This window comes from Rissa tridactyla, chromosome 1, assembly GCF_028500815.1.
Source record: "Rissa tridactyla isolate bRisTri1 chromosome 1, bRisTri1.patW.cur.20221130, whole genome shotgun sequence".
Taxonomy (NCBI): Eukaryota; Metazoa; Chordata; class Aves; order Charadriiformes; family Laridae; genus Rissa; species Rissa tridactyla.
In genome coordinates, this window is record NC_071466.1 from 27,786,097 (window position 1) to 27,805,981 (window position 19,885).

Sequence of the window (19,885 nt, forward strand, 5' to 3'; positions counted from 1 at the left end):
TTGGCCATCTGTTTTCTTGAGCTTGCCTTTCTTATTGCTCTGCCTCCATAAAGATGTAGAGCCAAAATCACAACAGATGAATGCCATTATATGCAACAGAATTATACACGGGATGGCTTTGGCATGTATTTTGTGTTCGTATGCAGCTCCAGCCTCCTCCTATTGCTGCACTTCAGCTGTGGCTTGACAGCATGGTGGAAATTACTAATTTGCTTTTGCCTTGTGCTGAGCACTCAATAAATGTGAGCATCACTATGTGCATTTCTGTCATAGCAACTTGCTGGCCTGGATGGAATCTAATACAGAGAACAGGAAGGGCAGAGACTGGATGGTTTTCAGTTGAAAAGCTTGCTAAAGCAACTCTTCTGTTTCTGGGGAAGGTGCCCCTGTAGTTGACGTTAACACTACATGGCTCTTTGTCCTCCTCTAGTGGTCCCATTATATTTAGGGAGAGGCTTATGCAGTGATTACTTCCTTCAAGTTAATGTGGTCATTACTCAAGTGCAAGGTGTTGAGGCTCACGCCTAGAGATCCTGCATTCAATCCTAAAACGAGCAATAGTGAAGGGTTTCATCACTCTGGCGCTCATGGAAGTGGAAACTGGTGTTGCTGACCATGGCCAGTCCCAGCTACACAGACGCCGTGTCTTTTTGTGCTGTGGACGTCTCCTCTGAGCCGAGGTTGAACCACAGCAGGTTGTTCTATAGCACGAAACAGTGGCATGGTCTGACTACGGTCCCACAAAAGGTCCTGTGTTGCAAAAGGTCAGAAGTTGGCTGCTTTGTTCAATAGCTTTATTGCCCCAAATAACTTACATTAAGCATATGTTCCAGCCAGAAGCATTCCTCTGTGTTTGCCTGCCCGGCTTGCAAACAAAGAAATGGCACAGAATCTATCTCGTGTCCTGAGCCTTTCAGAGAGGAGCTACATGTCACTCCAAAACAGCACAAAACCTCAAAAGTTAATCCTTAGGAATTGATCCTAAATAGTTAAATAGCAAAACCTGAATCTAGAGAATTGTTACACGAGGAAAATGTTTTCTAATGGGGAACACTAAAATTGCTGGAAGTGCTACCCGTTAGAAATGCCTTCTGTGAAAACAAAAGGCTCCTACTATATAGCTCATCCTGCCATGTGTGTGTCTCTCTCAGAGCTGTAATGCTTAGTTAGCATTATAAACCACTAAAGATTTATTTTGCTGCTTGCATAGTTTAAGATGTCTAACCTTCAAACTTTTGAAGTTTTACCTTGGCAAGGAAATAAAATACAAGGACATAGCTTGCATTGTGGCTATCAGACAGGTCTGAGGGAAAGGTCTAATTGAAATAGAAAACAGGCATATGAGATTTTTTTATTATTCAGTGGAAATTTTCCAGGCATTTGTTACTTTTGGAATAAATCCTACATGCCAAAATGTGCCCTCTGCCATGACTCTTGGCAGTTTAAAGAAAGTTGGTTGCTCAGATGGAGTGGAGCTGCATATGGCTGTTTGTCCACAACCTTTGTCAGAGATTTGTTCAGTCATAGAAGAAAATGACTCAATAATCCTATGGCTCCATGTCTGACATTAGTTGCTGGAAACCAACACCCCCTAATTCCAACAGAGGCAAAACTTTAGAGCAATTTATCAATTTGCATTAGATCACCATTTACAGCAAGGTTCCTGTCGTGCCTCTAGAGTCGTTACAAACCCAAGCTCATCTATCAGCTGTTTAGTGTTCAGCTCTCCTTAGGAGTCCAAGCTGTAAACAAAAATGAATTGGGAAAAACGTTTATAATACCTTCATCTGAAATCACCTGTATTTTGTACAATTATTGACTAGATACTATTTTTAACATTTACCAGCTCTAGTCTTTTCAGTATTTTTCTTTCTTTTTAAAAATGTTGACTGAAAATCAGAGTGACAGAAAGAACTATGGAGCAGGTAAATGGAGGAGGACATTTAGACTGACATTGAGTATTAGTATGTGTATAAAGTGTCTTTATACATTACTACTTCATTGTTTCAGAAGTTTCTTGTATAAAAATCAGAGTATTCCTTAATAGATCAAGCTTTTGTCTATAATTCACATACTAAACCATTAAACATATATGTTTTAATCTAGACCTGTTTTGTCATTTTTTTTTAGAAACAGCAATATCCCAAGAGATATATATAGTATGGGTTCTCATTTTCCTCTTGCTTTTGAGAGCAGTTTGCCCTCAGCTGCTCCAATACAACAGTAGGAGCTGAGTAGCAAAGATTTGCCTCTTCAGAAGAACAAAGAAGGGGTTTGTTCTATCATTTCTGATAATGAAGGGAACACACAGGCAGGAAGAGGCAATCTCACTGCCTAATTTTGGGAGCCAAACTGGCACCACATAGAAGTCGGAAGAGGAGCCAAATGAAAGGACCCTCTGATGCGCTGACTGAAGGACAACCTACCTACATCTAATTTGAGCAATACAGAGCTTAAGTAGTTAACACACCAAGGCGACCTAACAGCTGGGTTTATTCACTAGTTTACTTTACTACATCACTGCTGAGGAAAACAGCATTTTTCAGTCCAAAGTAAGCATCTCCACTTCATGTTGGAAACATGTCGAAGTGACCCCACCCTGCTTTCTAGTAAATGCACAGGATCATTGGATGAGGATGTTTTCTTTTCCTCAGTTATTTAAGGTCAGGTTCTCATCTTGGGTAAACTCTCGTAGCCGGAGTAATGACAGCACGAGACGTGAGTACTACCTAGGTCTCGGGAGGGACTGCAGAACATCTCACCCAGCTGCTGCTCTTCCCTGCAGAGGATGGGACAAGGGAGCTCATGGCCACAGCCTCCGCTCCACCTCCTGCACACTTGTTAGGCAAGTGAAAGGCTGGAAGAGATCACCTTCTCCATCTCCCCACAAGCAAGAGGAAAATCCCAGAACAGGTTATGGTTCAGTGAGCCACATCCATTTCCCTATTCACAGTGTGGCGATCAACCCGTATCTCCTGCCCAGGGACTGCAGCAAAGGTAAAATATAAACATGAGCATAAAAAAGTTATATGACCAAGGAAACACAAAAATATGTAGTCAGTGGGAACTACTGTACATGGGTTTGATCTTGCGGTGAATCAAGCGCCTGCAGTTTCTAACCAGGGCCAGATGGAGTTGCAGTTCCCTCTCAGTTCCCAGAATCAGGCCCTTTGTTGGCAGTTGTTCAAATACAGCTGCTGTATAGCAGAGTTCTGGCTTCTTAAGCTATGGAGACCTCTCCTTGAAGTCAATTAGCATTATGCCTGGACAAATATTGCAGGATCAGGCTATTCCTTAAAGCCCTGGGACCAGAACTGCCTCTATTTGAATTCTGTAATACATCATTCAAGGATACACAATTATCCACGGAGTACTTCTGAAATGGCCAAGGTCACATGAGGATTTTATCGTATTACTGCAGTGCACCATCTTCTTTGCCAGCCCATCGCTGTTCTGCTACAGACTACATTACCATGCATCAGCAAATACCCGAGTGCGCTGCTATATTTAGTGTTTCATACATACCGCTAAAATAGAGGATGTGTCAGCTTTTAATCTGACTTCAAATTTTTGTCAGCAAAGTAAAAGCTCATTTTCCCTACCCGTGATGAAGTGCGCTCTGTGTTAGTCATCTTGGGTTATGTGGTGATAACTTTACATTAGGCAGCTAGAACGCTCCAGCTGGATAGAATAATTTTTACTAAGAGATATACTGGGAAAGATTAAGGATGCAGAACGTCAGTCAGTTTTTAATAGTGACTACCACAGGCTGTCTAAAAACCCAGCAGCAATCTGGTGACAAGAGGAGGAGCTCACCAAGGTGTTCTCTGTGGTACCACAGCAGGCCGTTAGGACCTCCTGGGTGACAAGTTCAGAATAGAGATCGGTTTGGTGTTATATACCTGGCGATATGAGAAGAAAAGCATTGATGATGATGCCTTGAACACAGTGGTCTATTGCCTGGCGATGGGACTGGGGCAGTCCTATTAATGACATCATCTATTCATGACAGCAGGAATGTGGTTCAGTGGTTGGAACCACAGTTACCACCAGGATCGCCATGTTCATTCTGAAAGAAAGTAGGGCTCAGTGGATGAAGCCGGTATTTTCACAGGTCTTGGTAAAGCCTCAGAATAGGATGTTTTTACGTCCTATACATCCATAAAACTTACTCATTCATGCCTGTGTGAATCGTCTCTCGGTCTACTGCTTCTGCACCAGGCCAACGGACAATTTGCTAACCTACAGACCAAGGGCAAACCTGTCTACATGAAAAACAACTTTTCCAGGCCAAAGTGCTTATTCTCTCTTGCAACTGTCCCTTGCGCTTTGCTAACTACATCTTAAAGGGTGTGGGTGACACCACGTTTGCAACATAAGCCTAACTCCTAATAACATTGCATTTATTTAGTAGTGCATAAATACATAAATATAAAAATAGATACATTTCCAAGTCTTTGTGGAACCCCATTTCAGCGCAATCCAGGACTGTCCATGCTAGCCCCACAATGCTGCAGCGGGGCTGTTCTCCAGCTCTGCCACAGCCCTGCCCCGCCATGGGAGCTGACCTACAGATTGACGTCCCATCCCATCCTTGGCCCGTGCCCGTCCATGGCCCTGCCTGGCCATCCTGGACCCGTGCCTGATCTTGTTCCTGTGTCTGCCCCTGGTCCCCAGGGAGCCACCACCATCCTTCAGTCCAAGACATAGATTTGGCCAATTTTTTAATTTAAATCATGTTTTCTCTCTCTCTCTTTTTTTTTTTTATGGTCTAACATAACAAATTTCAAAGCCAAAAGTTTCAAAGCCAAATAAAAATCAAAACTTCTCACTTTGAAAACTGTTAGAATATCTCATGTAAAGACGTAACACCTATTTTACAGAAAAGATTTGAAATAGAAATTAATGGATGCTAACTTTTTTTTTGTAAAATGGTTCTATTTGAAGAAATGGGCATTTTCTGCCAGAAGCTTTTTAATGATAAATTTATTACCGGCTCTATCTGGTATCTAGATGGAAATCTATGCTAGATTTCCATGATTAAAGTTCCACCTCAGCGACCAAACTGTGTCAGAAAATGACCTGTCATTCTTCTTTCATACCTGCAGTTATCAAATTTTCAACCATCATGTTCTACTGTAAAGATGGGCGCTGAACTTTATCTATTTTGGTGACAAAATTAATGTTATCATAAAAGCAAAACAATTCAAAAATGAATCATAGTAAAAAATGGGAGTGCTGCTAAAATAATCACTTTTATTTAAAATTTATGTGCCACTGATGTGTTTTTCTTTTCTTTATAAAGCAAGCCTTCAGTGTCATGGAGAGGTTTTGGTCCAAGCAATGAAAACAATAAAAACAATTGCTAAATCAATCTCAAAACTGATGGGATTTCTTTAGGTTTGGAAAAGCATGGCACATGTTTTATTGACAAATACCATCATGGAATAAATACACATACAATTCATAAAGCAGAAAAAGCTAATGTGCGCAGCACTTGAATGAAAATACTTATATTTATACTGTGCTCAACAGCCTTCATGCTTTTTTGACCTGATGTTAAGCACATGAAGGTGAAATTGCCGATGGAGACGTGAGTTTTCTAGGCCGGGGTTGCTGGCATTTTGCTAAGTCAGCACGTTTGCCAGCAGAGCCATCGAATCAGTGACATTGGCTGCAAAAGGCTTCTTTCATCTGTTTCTAATGGCGTTACAGTGGCCCTTGGAAAGGATCGAGGGTGCAATTTAGAGCAGAGACAGGTGCTCCTCCGAGCAGGAAGAAATCACTGAGTTAGCAAACTGGCTTAAACTAGTCCTTCAGGCCAAAAAAAAGATGCTAAGTCATCTAGGGACAGAGGGATAATTACAACAACGATGTCCAATTGCTTCCATTTTAATTGACATGCACTACATACATATTGATTAACGAAACAGAAAAAGCAGTCGGAAATGGGTGACTCCAGAGGTCAGTTGTTTTATGACTGAAATGTTTCTAGCTGGCAAAGGCTTTTCTGGGAATGAAGATGCACTTAAAACTTTGGGGACACTTCTTTTTGCAAAACTGTGGGGCTGTTATTAAATTCCAGTAACCCACATTCTGGGAAGCAGTTTCTTTTATCTGTATTTCTCAATTGTGCTTCATTACAATTTAATAAGGACATTTACCCTGAATTAAGCAAATCATCCAAGCAGTTGCTACTCCCCGTTGCAATGAATTGGTTTTGTCAAATGCGGGTTTAATTGCGTGTTAAGTATCTTGCTGAATCAGGATGTCTGTGCGTGTATCTGTCTATCCAAACCTTTCCTTAGCTCCTGCCGAAGTGGGGTTCAGGGTATCCATTTCCTTAACTCCGGTTACAGCTCTAATCTTGGTGCCTCGCAGAACGTCAGCTGTAACTGAATAATTGCCCCAGAATAGTCAAATTCACCGATACTGTTAATATTGACAACTGCATTAACTGGCCAGTGAGCTCGGGCTAAGGAGGGATTCGGGCACCGTGACTCTGCCACTGGGGACAAGGCCTGGGGTTCTTACATTTCTTGGTAAGTGTTGCTGTGTAACGAGCCTCTGCACCAGACTCAGCTGCACTGTGAGCACTGAGCCACTGAGCCGGAAAAAGCCCTCGGGTACACCTCACCTCGACTCACCCTACCCTCGTCAGCGCCACTCTGACACCAATAGCAAATACTTGGCTTTATCCCTGTGATTTCAGAACTCACCTCACAAGGTGTAAGTCAAAAGTTGCTGAATTATCAGCTCTCCAAAGAACCACCTAAGTCCTACACCACTATGTCACGAACAACAGCATGGATGTGATCGCGGCAACTGCACGAAATAAAACTGGAACTGAGAACAGCGGAGATTCTTGTGGGTCCTCCATCAACGCGGGCATGTCTACACAAGCCACCAAGAAACTTTCAAGAAGTAATGCAGCGTCTTACCTGCTTTTTCCTTACACAGCTTCTGAAACAGCACCTGTAAAAAATAAATTAATTTTTGTTTAATAATTACACATTTTTTTTTCTTTCAAATAAGTTCCACATTTCAGGATGACGCTATATGTCATTTTTAAGCATTACCACCACCGTAAACAGGGCATAAAATCCAGAGCTCATCAATAAAAATCATGGGGAATACCTAGTTCTGCTTGCTAAGGACAACCTGGTGCCCATTCCCAAACCAGGTTCACCTGCCTTGCAGGGAGTGAGCTTAGGACCAGACTCGGGCACAAGCAGGGTATGAGCTGCAAGGATACAGGAGGTCCAGCACACTGGAATGCGCCTGGAAGCGTCTCACGATGCCGGTGGGGCTCAGGGAGGCAGCACACAAGCTGCCGGCGAGGCACGTGTGGGCAGCTGTGCCGCCAGGTGGGAAACAGGTGGGAAACACTGTGGCTGTGGCAGCTCAGAGCGGCAGAGTGGTGGTGCTTGTTCATCTGTGACCAGGAGAGGGTCCCTCTGTCTGAGTCAGTGGCCAAACTGACTTGCCGTGTTGCGTTCTTTGTATTTTTCATCTCCCTGCTTTGGGTCTGCCATGCTAACTGGGAGCAGTACCATTAATGTCATATTGGACGCACCTCTTGGTCCATTACTTTTCTCTTTAATAGCTTGCAATGCCCAAATCAGTGATTAAATGCATATCACCCATTCTCCTTTCATACGACAGATCCATCAACTGTCCCAGCAATGCAGCCTGTAAATGAAACTAGTATAATGGGTGAAACTGCACCTAATTTTTTTTTTTTTTAATTAAACAGAAGGCTGAGCTGATTCTTCCAGATACCAGTGAACTCACAGGTGTGAAGTGCCCAGCCTGCTGCCAGCTGAAAAGGCAGCCACTCCTGTACTTTGCAGTGACACACTCCCTGCTCTTGGTTATCTGCTTGTCCCCGTAGGGACAACGGTCTGCACCTTCCCATCAAACGAACCGAGTGCTCCGTTATCTCTTCAGTAAATACTGCCTCTGCAGCCTTGATGGGAATCTGTCTATAAAGACATGGGGTTTATTTATCTTTTATTAACGAAGAATTTTACTGAGATGTTGGAAAATTCCTCCTCTAAGCACGGAACTGAATTGGTTAAGCATCTCGTAATAACAGGAAAAAGCACAGCTAGACTACAGTTGTTTTCCCTTCTGCAAGGCAATTTCACTGTGAAAAAGACTCTTAGTCAGAAGGTCTGCCTGAGCAGCGCCTGAAGTTAGCCCGTCTTTAGCCAGCAGGGACCACGTGAGGTGGTCACTTCTCGATGGGAAAATAATGAGTGGCTGAGTCCAAATCAGGTTTTGTTATTAGCAATTTGTAGCTTGGCTTTAGTTCCAAGTTGAGGCCAGCTCCGTCTCCTGCACACTGCTGTACACTTCCCTGGGCTGAATTGATTTGTTTAGATTTCATCCAGGCTCCTCTTTGATTTTTAGCTCAGTGATGGTGAAATGTCCACAGAGACAGGAGCTGAGTCCCCCTTCCCTAGTGAGGGCCCACCAGTGCCAGGCTCTGTGGTACCTGCATAGACCCTCATGCCAGACCTCTTCTGCTCTTGCTTTTAGAGATTCACTGCCAGCAGGTCCAGGGAGGTGATTCTGCCCCTCTACTCCACTCTGGTGAGACCCCACCTGGAGACCCCCCACTGTCCAGCTCTGGAGTCCTCAGCACAAGAAGGACATGGACGTGTTGGAATGGGTCCAGAGGAGGGCCACGAACATGATCCGAGGGCTGGAGCACCTCTCCTGTGAAGGCAGGCTGAGAGAGCTGGGGTTGTTCAGCCTGGAGAAGAGAAGGCTCTGGGGAGACCCTATAGCAACCTTCCAGTACGTAAAGGGGGCCTACAGGAAGGATGGGGAGGGACTCTTTATCAGGGAGTGCAATGATAGGACAAGGGGTAAGGGTTTCAAACTGAAAGAGGGGAGATTTAGATGAGATATTAGGAAGAAATTCTTTACTGTGAGGGTGGTGAGGCACTGGAACAGGTTGCCCAGGGAAGTTGTGGATGCCCCATCCCTGGAAGTGTTCAAGGCCAGGCTGGATGAGGCTTTGAGCAGCCTGGTCTAGTGGGAGGTGTCCCTGCCCATGGCAGGGGGGTTGGAACTGGATGATCTTTTAGGTCCCTTCCAACCCAAACCATTCTATAATTCTGTGATTCTACAGCCTAGAAAGGGAGAATGTGCTTTTGATTTTGGCCAAGAAGGTCAATGGTTTTCTGGGGCGCATTAAAAAGAGCATAGCCAGCAGGCTGAGGGAGGTCATCTTCCCCCTCTAGTCTGCCCTGGTGAGGCCACATCTGGAGTACTGTGTCCAGTTCTGGGCTCCCCAGTTCAAGAAGGACAAGGAACTGCTGCAGAGTCCAGCGGAGGGCTACAAAGATGATCAAGGGAATGGAGCACCTCTCTTATGAGGAAAGGCTGAGAGACCTGGGTCTGTTTAGCCTGGAGAAGAGAAGACTGAGAGGGGATCTCATCAATGCTTATCAATATCTAAAGCATGGGTGTCAAGAGGATGGGGCCAGACTCTTTTCAGTGATGCCCGACGACAGGACAAGGGGCAACGGACACAGACTGGAACACAGGAAATTCCATCTGAACATGAGGAAACACTTCTTTACTTTGAGGGTGACAGCACTGGAACAGGCTGCCCAGAGAGGTGGTGGAGTCTGTGGAGATACTCAAAACCCACCTGGATGCGTTCCTGTCCAGCCTGTTCTAGGTGAACCTGCTTTGGCAGGAGGTTGGACTAGATGATCTCCGAAGGTCCCTTCCAACCCTGACCATTCTGTGATTCTGTGATGAATCACAGCCATCTGGCTGAGGAGTAAATTCAACTTATTTCCTAAGGCTTTATGTGTTGGCCCATTCTGCAAAGAGTAAGGAGCAGAACTGCAGCACTACAAGCCAAAATTTCTCCAGCAGCATCACTTAAAAAGAATCAGTGCTGAGCCCTCAAGAGGGGGCTTTAGCGTAAGTATCTCGCTTCCACAGAGGAATGGGAAATTCAGATACACACTGTGCCGATTGGCAAGAGACAGGCGGGTCCTGCATCAGTGTGCCAGGTTTTTGGCCTGTCTTTCTGCGTGAGGAACATCATTCTGTCCCTCCGCTGTGCAGTGAGCCGCGTTGTTCTCAATCACCCTGCTGGGGACAGGCACCTGATTTTCAGCATCACGATGCTGGCATAAGCACACTGGAGGCGGGTGCCTGAAGTGCCATACTGAATCTTGGGACAAGCACTTCTTGAAGAATACATAAACGATATGTGAATCAAAATAAATATGTCAGTCCTGCTTGGATAGCTGGTTTCTCTGTTCCAGCACAGCCAGAAGGGCACCAGCTATTATAAAATCAAACCCAGGCTATGTTAACTTCCAAAATCTTTTTAGGATGCCATACAAAAAGGATGCAAATTGTTGCTGGAACAATCCCAAGCAGCAACAGAAAGCTGTCAACTGAAGTGATTTATGGAAATAATAATGATAATGCACTATATAACTGATTGTATAACAAAATACATTTATTGGAGGACTAGCATCGCATCTGAGCAGCATGGCACTATCTAATCAAATACATAGAAACCATGGACCAAGAGAGTACAACTCCAGCCAAAAGGCTGTTGCAGCACCTGCTGCTATGAATAATAAAGAAATCATTTGCTTACAACTCCAGCTGTAGCAATTTTGCAAGTGGAAGTGTCAAACAGAAACCAAAGACAAATACGCTCTGCTGATATAACCATGTTTTATTTGCTGAAGCATGTAAGCCAGCAGGCAGAAACCAGGAATTTATTAGATCCTGGGTCCGTTTCTCCCCCCTCAGCAGCCCTGTGGCTCAGCGGGGACATCCCACGTCCATCTACACCAGCAAAGGCTCCCAAGACGCCTACCCATGCGGCATGTCCCTTTGCTTTGGGATCAGAGCAGGAGAGGCCAGTCTTGTGAATCAGGCAAAGTCCGCCCTTGGCAGCGGCGCAGCTAATTCAAGGGACAACTTGCAGTGAAGTGAAGCTCAGCATCTACACTGCTAAATAAAAGATGGCCATTGATGAGGCCGAAGCACCGCCCCAGGGTTTTTCCACCTGGCTCAGTAGCTTTGTCTCAATTACGAACTGCTCTGAGGAGCAATGCTCAGAGCAAGGCAGCTATTGGGAAGTGTGCCCTCGGCAGTGGGGATGAGGGGACACCCGGTGCCACTTGGCTTTGGGCGAGGGACTGGTCCCTGGCTGACATTTATATTGCCCTATAAACACAGTCTTCAAGCCTGTAGTATTAGATTTATGGATCCTGTACAAATGAACAAGATGTCCAGAGAACTGGTTAGAAATCATTACCTGAAGCTGAACCTGGTAGAGCGAGATGAAAATGAAATCTCTGTTCAACAGATATTTAAAACCAGGGATGCACTTTAAGTGTGTGAATGATCCCATTAAAGCCACTTACAGAGCCACGCATGAGAAAAAGTGTATTTGGGGCACAGAGCAAAGGAGAGAAGAAAGGCTGTGGATCTATCGGAGGAGGAAAATGAGTATAGTGCATTTATAAAGAACCTGAAAGATGTTCTGGAAAGGCATTCTGTGCAGAAACAAATTACTCAAATGAACTCACTGGATTAAGTGGAAGTGAAGGTAGAAGCTGAACACCAGCATTATAAACTCAACAAGGAAAATAAACACACTCATCAAAAAATTGTTTCTCTGATGTATACATAATCTTTCATGATTATAAGTGATCAGGGCATGGAACTCATCAAACAACTGGATTAAATGATTTAATAATGTCCCAGTAAGCTTATTTTCACATAAAAGCATTTTTCTGACAGAGAAGATGAATACAAAATAGTTGACTTTAACAACTTCAAAACCATTTAAATTTGCAACAGCACAAGGATTCTGCAATGCCAGCCAATCCCATAAAACCATATACCGTATACAAGAAAAAAAGACACCATTTTCTATCCAAGTCTTTTCCTTCCCTCTTCCCCATCAACTCTTACTATTTATTAGCTATTTTATGCTCTAATTCCAAATATGAGCAAATCTGCCACTGATATTTCAAAGTACCTGTCAAACTGTAATCACTCACTCTCAGGAAATCACACCCTCCAAAAAAAAATAAAAAAGGTAATTAGCGTATCTGTCCAACATGCAAATAACTCTTCTGGATGTTTAATAAAAAGCCAGGGAATTTATTCAATGTAGATACGGTATCAAAAATATCACTGCTCTCAAATAAACGCTGGCGTTTTGACAGGACTACTTGACATCTGCTGTTAATAAAAAAGGCGTTGGATTCTGCACGCTTACGCTCCGCAGTGAGCAACCAGCAGCACCACTCTGAAACACACCACTTCCCTCAGAGGAAAAAACTATAAATCTGTACGACTTCTTACTGGTTAACTGGTACTGAAGGAAAGCACTCTGAGCTGGAAAAGGTCCTGCAAAGTATAAAGACTGAAGATCCTGCTGGTTCTTCATTCTACTGATTTAATAATCTGCTGGGCTTTAATTAAAGTGACACATAGACAGTTCTAAAGAAGGAAACCAGCAATCCGCATGCAAAACTCAATCATCTGATTAGCAGGTTTATTAGATCCTTTCAGGAAGCTGTTGACAGAAGGAAAGAAAATCCTAGTTACTGCTTCAAAATAAAATTCTACAGCCCAAAATAGGAAGTAATATTATGACACTCAGCAATGTCAGCCTTAACTTGAGGTTGCCCAGCCCCAGCAATGAGATCTTCAGTCTGGATTGCACTTGCAAGTTCCCTAGAGAGTGTTAGTCAGCTGAGAATAATGGCAATATTAAAGTTATCCCATAGAAAACACTGCTGAGACTGCTGTGTCAGAAATCCGATTTCTCTCAGAGACTTGGCACTGATCTTTGGTACAGGCTTGAAACCTCTGCTGGACTTGGGTGCTTATGTTCTGTATTCAAAGGCTGACAACAGGGCTCATAATTTTCCTTTAAAATACAGCCACTGCAGAGGTGTTCTTGGAGACCGTGTTTAATATACAGTCTGAGCATTACTAGAGAAGTCACTTGGGGAATGGAAGACAGATCTTCTTGGTTGGATGGGATTCAGCCTCATACCTGCTCCATCACAATGCGTTGGCCTCCTCGTCAGGTTAGAAAGGAGGGGGAAGGGGAAATTCTCAATTTCTTCCATTGAAGCTGAGCTATTGCACCGCAAACTGTTCATGACTGATGGGGTCAAAGAAAGAAAGAAGGGTAAGCAGTTCCCCGCTCTGCAGTCGAGCAAGTCCACTTGCTCATTTGCAAGAAGCATGGCCAGCACATCGAGGGAGGCGATTCTGCTGCTCTACTCTGGTGAGAACCCACCGGGAGTATTGTGTTCATCTCTGGGGCCCCAAGCATAAGAAAGACAAGGACCTGCTTGAGTGGGTCCAGAGGAGGGCCATGAAGATGACTGGGGGTCTGGAGCACCTCTGCTGTGAGGACAGGCTGAGAGAGTTGGGGTTGTTCAGCCTGGAGTAGAGAGGGCTCTGGGGAGACGTTATAGTGGCCTTCCAGTACCTAAAGGAGGCCTACAGGAAAGATGGGGAGGGACTCTTTATCAGGGAGTGTATTGCTAGGGCAAGGGGTAATGGTTTCAAACTGAAAGAGGGGAGATTTAGATGAGATATTAGGAAGAAATTCTTTACTGTGAGGGTGGTGAGGCACTGGAACAGGTTGCCCAGGGAAGTTGTGGATGCCCCATCCCTGGAAGTGTTCAAGGCCAGGCTGGATGGGGCTTTGAGCAGCCTGGTCTAGTGGGAGGTGTCCCTGCCCATGGCAGGGGGGTTGGAACTGGATGATCTTTAAGGTCCCTTCCAACCCAAAGTATTCTATGATTCTATTCTGTTCTATGGAGTGGGGAAACTTGTATCCTGGTCCCCTTTTCTAGACTCTTTAATATTTGTAATCAGAAAACATTATTAAGAAATTAATGTTTTTATGCTGTTTTCATCATGTTATTTTAAAACAGTGTAAGATATTAAGCATATGCACAGCACTGATCAAGGCAATCTTGTTTCTCACGCGAACATGAGCTTCAGCAGGGGTATCTGTTACTGAGCTGGACAGAGTGGCCTTGCTGGACCCAAAGCTCAGGGTGCATTTATGAACCCATGATCTTCCATGCTGCATACCTGCTGGGTCACCCCTAGCTCTGTTTTGAAGTACTCCAATTAACTATCTTACGAGTTAAACCTTAGCATAGTTCAAGCAATTGGGGTCCATTCCCACATGGAAGAATGGAGGTAGACTCTGTGCTAAATCTGCTTCATGACACCCTGCAGGGTCCTGCGGCACCATCTCTGCATCCTTTTTACCCTTAATCACCTCGTCATGCCGTACTCCGCAGCATACAGCATGTGTCCATTCCCTAAACCCCTCACCTTGTGGCTGGCGACACAGCTTTCACTTCACCACGGGTAGAAAAGATCCCATACACAAAATAATAATTGAGTCACAGGACCCCAGAAGACCACAAAGAGCACAGTGGAGAGCCAGGGCCAAATGCTACAGAGGACGGACACAGTCAGTCTGCTCCGCAGGGTCCCTCAGCACTCTCTTGTATACATCTATCCTAAACAATTTAACATTAGAAGTACTTTCCCTAGGTTAACTTAGATCACAGCTGTCGTAGTGACAGAAGGCTACTTCAGGTATCCTCAAATATAATCATGGTCCTTATTTTTGAAGCTGTATGAATAGGTAAAAAGTAGTTATTATTGTTCCAGCTACTGTAAAATAGAAATGTATGGTCCAAATACGTAGCAGCCAACTTGAAATTAATGGGTACGTGTACCTCAGCAAAGCAGAGATTTGGCCTGTTCTATAAATGAACATTTATAAAACTTGACGCAACTTGAGAGGATTTCTAAGGCTTCTTCCCTGTTCTAGTGTAGCTCATTGAGATGTTTGCTGGTATCTAACCTGCACTCCAGCATGCTGTCCAAAAGGAACCGAACTGGTCATAAACGAGCCCAGTTCTGTAGAAGTACTGCAGACACAGTATTTCCACAGACATTTTAAACCTCTGACACTTCGTCTTGTTTTCCTGAGAGCTAGGTAAAGTTTCAAGGGGTTTTCAAGAAAGAAATGTAAATAAAATAAACTGGGTTTCTTTGTAGCTGACATGGAGAAAGTCTAATTTAGGGAGTCTAATTTATTTCTTTGCTTTAAACTGGCAAGATCATATAAATTCTCCTTTTCCTGTTTTCTCTGAGGATCCAGCATATAGAACCTTTTAATCCTGTGCAAATAAAATTGAACTCTAAAATTTTATTATGATATTTCTAAAATGAGCCTAAGGGATTCAAGCATCCAGAATAATTCAGAGGACAGAGAAATATCTTTTGAAAACCCTAGACTTAATACGCTGAGTTGTATTGTAAAAAGATGAAATAGTGTAAACATTGCCTACAGATATAAAAGCATATTTAATCATTGTGCACAGCTTTAAAGAACATTTAAGGAACATTTGGAAATGATTTTCCCTGGTTTAGTGTTTTAGTTGGCAAAATAAAATTTGTTTTTAAAATGCATTTTACTTTATTCTAATATTTCTTTCAAATTTTACACCAAGATCAGTGCTGGTTTGAAAAACACTGACACAGGAAGAAAGATTTATTCAATTGTTTTCTTCTGTTTGCTAAAAAACTCTATCTATTCTGTCCATGTAGTATTGATAGAAGTCCAGAAAGTAAAATGACTTCTCATGTTGCTGTAGTTTTGAAAGCTTTGATCAAATAGAAAACTGGCTGAAAACTATTTTACAGTGAAAACTTTTGAATGACTTATTAAAGAAAAAGGTTTAGAGCAAGTGGATCAGGGCAATAAGAAAGTCTGCAACAGCGAAAACCATTTCAACAACATTCAAAGCAAAATCGGAGGAAAATGACCCACAAGACTAACTGTAAAAGAACGTGCAGTTTAGTAACTATAACTTATCATACTTAATTTAAAAAATGTATTATATTAACAGACCAGGGAGATTTTTACTTCCAGCAGCTGCTAATACGATTTCAAAATGTCAAGCAATTACCGCACTGGTGGTTATATCTGTATTTTTATTGAGGAGGATTTGGTTCCAACACATGAAGAGCAGCCACCTGCAGTGAGCGTTGGGTGTGCCTCTATGGTATTTATTACGATATTAAATCATCCCAGTTGCTCATTTTGCCATCAGATTGCAAGATGCCATTCTTGCATGGCTCAGCTGGCCATGCCTATTCATCTTCCACCAGCACTGGCACTCGTCTCGACAAATGGGAAACTAGAGCAGTGGAACATCAACTTTACCAAAAAGAAGTTTCTGCTTTACCTTTGCTCCTCCTGTGATTTCCTCTGTGGGATAACATGACACTCTTTGCTATTCCACAGTGGTTTTCACAGGTGGATTTTAACCTCCATCCTCCATGGAAGCCTTACTTGGCCATGATAGATGATTGACATTTCAGACATTCCATGCAGTTTGAAGCAGCAGCCCTGAAGAGCTACCTGTCTGGTCTCCTAAATTTGGCCCCAGTGTGACCAGTTGAAATTTGAACATGAAACTTTTCTTATTTTTTAATGAATAGTGAGAAGCCTCTTTGTGAAGAAGCGCCTATTTCTTGCTGACTGTGCCACACAACACATGCAGGTATGCTCAGATACCACCGTTCCCATCAGGGAAACAAAATGTGGCTGTGGTTTGCAACCGATCCACAAATCCCACAGAACACGAGAGCAAATGATACCAGAATCAGTAGAAGTAGTAAGCTGGAGACTGCAATTATGGAGGACTTTTTCCATACCTTTTTTCCATTTAAAAATTCAATTGACACAACTTTTCAACAGAGAGAGCAAATTATCAAATAAAAAAAAAAGCAAATTATTGGCATTGTTGAAATGTTTCATTTTGATAGCTTTCAATGAAAAAACACCTTTTTGTGTTCAAAATGTGTTGACTTTAAATTTAACTAACTGTATTACATTAGATGAGAAATTCGCAAAACCATTTTTACCTGGTCTTGGCCTGTGATCTTGGACCAGGTAGGGAAGTTTTACAAACTGACAAAACTTTAGGGCCCCAAAGATATCATAAGGTCAGATACCTTCTTCACCTTCACAGGTTTTATGATACCTGTGATTTTGGAGGCTACTGGAATTAATTTTTAAAATAACTATGATCGATTAAAATTAATTTTTTTTTTTTCAGAGATGTAGATCCTTAAAACTCCAGAATTTTACTTTGCTAGAATATATCCACCGGTAATTTTCTTAAAGTTTCAGGGATTCTAAATTATGCCCATGGATGTCCATGTTCTAACCAAAGCAAGCTGTGACAACAGCTTTTCTCTTGTCATTATTTTGCCCTTCGTGGCCATCTGGATATACCTGCGAGACAGAACGCAGATGTCCCACTGCAGAAACAAGATGCCCCTTGTCACTTCAAGGTGACCAGGGCAGCCAAACTGGCCTGGTCCCACCCAGGAAAACATGGTTGTGTACCATGTTCACTTACACAAACTTTCCATAACACTTCCCACTTTTTGTGCTTTTAAATAAGCTTTTACAGTAGTTTTATTTTTAAATCTAATTAAAATCCAACCTGACAGTTTGGTATTGTGCTCTTGCACAGTCAGGAGCGAAGCAGGTGTGGGCAATCTCGAGCGTTTACCCAAGGGATCAGTTTGAGGAACACGTATCCAAGTTCGGTCTACGTGGTGTCCTGAATGTTCAGTTCATCCTGGCCAATTCCCAATACCCACCTCCTGCGATCACTTCCTTACACAATACAGTTTTGCCACGTCTCAGCAAATCTAGTTCTGATAAAACCAAAAAATGTCCTCTTTATGATGCTTTTACCTTTGGCAAGTCCCAGGAGCTCTCAGTCATTTTGAACTCTCGACTCTGCCGCGGGACTAACATCAACATGCTCAGAACTGTGCAAATATCAATTAATGCTCAGTCCTGCGTTAAGATAACCAGTTATGCTTCTGTATAAACAAAGACATGAATAAAAACTCGAGATAACGTAGTTGGCACAATATTTGTGTGGGGGTCAGGTGGAAATGTGATGGGGCAGAGGTGGGAGGAAGAAAGACAAAAAGAAGAGCAATGACTGCCAAATGGAGAGGGACAAAAGTGAGAAGCGAGAGCAGTCCTTGTTTTTTTTTTTTTTACAATCCTGGAACAATACAGTGAGTCACACGTTGCTATCATTTTTACCCTCTTGAGTGGGAAGAAGTGCTGTATCTATTTTAAAGATAAAGTTAAGTGGGAAAGGTACAAGAGGTCACACGACAACAAAGAGAGGCATGAAAGCTGGGGACTGTGCTATTCCGCTATGGGAAATGAGTGACTTCTAAAGCAAAGAGCAGTTAGCAGTAGTCCATGGCAGAACATGAACACCAAGCCTTGTGAGCTCTGGCTAGAGCCGTGGTGCTATTTTAGCTTGGCCCAGAGTGGCACTTAGCTGGGAATGAACTTCAGACCACCATTAGCAGCAGTTTATTTGTTTTCACTATCGGGTGTCCACAGAAATGTTTCATGATGGCTAGGGTCTAAGTGGTTATCAGGTGTTCTCCTTCACATTCAATAAAACTAAGCATTGTAATATATCCTCAACCAAAAATGCACTTTTCCCGGTAAACTGATGTATTAGCAATCAGTTAAACCCTTGGTCAACACTTTATGCTCCTTGAAGAAAAACAAAATGAAAGAGGTTAGTTTAGTGGTCAGTTTTCGGCAAAAAGAGAAAGCAGAGGAAAGTGTGCAATAAAGTATTTTATTCAAAAGTTATTGAAAATTACAGAAATTGTGCATAGCAGAAGCATTCTTCCTGAGAACATGTTGGGAAAATATTAGGTAGCATCTCTGCTTCTTCTAGTGTCCCAGCAAAGGCTAATGCCCTTAGGAGAAGCAGAGATGCTGATAGGATTGTATCTTGTAATTACTTCATAGATTTTAATCTTTATATGACATTTCAGTATTGGAAACCAGCTGCAAATCCTTTTCAATTTCTGATCAATTTTCTTTGATTACCTATGTGGTTTTGTCATTGTTTATCAGTTCGCTTTTATGCCAAATTTAAAGAAAAATCTTTTCCATGCCTTCTTGTCCCATGCAAATGACACACTTTCCCTTTGGGAGGTTTCATAGTTCTCCCTTTCTAAGAAAGAACACAATGTCTTTCAGTATCACCAGCTCGAGGTAAGATGATGCCAACTACCTCACCACCTCACCACATCCACAGCGAACGCACACAAGACATCTCAGAAATGACCACTCCGTTGCAAATTCTGGTGTAGCCCATAAGAAAATGAACACCTAACTCAACCGTGACCTATACCAACCTGTGCTGTTTATTTTCAAAATGAACTCTTCAGCTGGTATAAATAAAGGACAATGCATTTGTGCGATGGTTGTAAAGTTAATATTTTCGTAGAAAAGTATGATTTCCCTTTGCAGAAAGGCTGACTGTCTCTTCTGCTGTCAGCAAATGCCCACGTGCAATTCAGATAACTACCATGTAACATCTAAACAACTTCAAAGCTCTGCGTTCCCAGCCATTTGCCTTACCTTTTGCCTTACCTTTTGACTTACCTGCCAAGATTATGCAGAACAGTATGCCCCTGGCGAGAAAAACTGGGTGAATTCATGCTGCCTTAGGAGTTGAGAACCCCTTAGGCACACGTAAACTAAGGACACGAGGGCTCTAATGCAGCAAAGGACCAATACACGTGTATAGATTGAAATGATTTAGACTAGGCATGCTTGATGCTAAGCATATGCTTTAAACCCAATGATTTTTATACGCTAACTATGGTGTTGGGCCGCATTTGACTCAGCTCAGTCTGGAGAGACTAGAGCTGGAAGCATACACACACAATGCATGAACCATAATCACCTCCTCTT

The 19,885-nt window shown here is 42.8% G+C and overlaps 1 protein-coding gene across 8 annotated transcripts in view; it reads right to left on the minus strand.

Annotated features, from left to right (window-relative positions):
* STARD13 (StAR related lipid transfer domain containing 13) overlaps window positions 1-19,885 on the minus strand; it is a 310,108-nt gene that overhangs the window by 162,712 nt on the left and 127,511 nt on the right. For all 8 annotated transcript variants that reach the window (XM_054188918.1, XM_054188926.1, XM_054188935.1 and 5 more), the window contains one exon: window positions 6,942-6,975. In XM_054188918.1, the coding sequence (XP_054044893.1) occupies window positions 6,942-6,975 (34 nt within the window). The remainder of the gene's footprint in view (window positions 1-6,941; window positions 6,976-19,885) is intronic.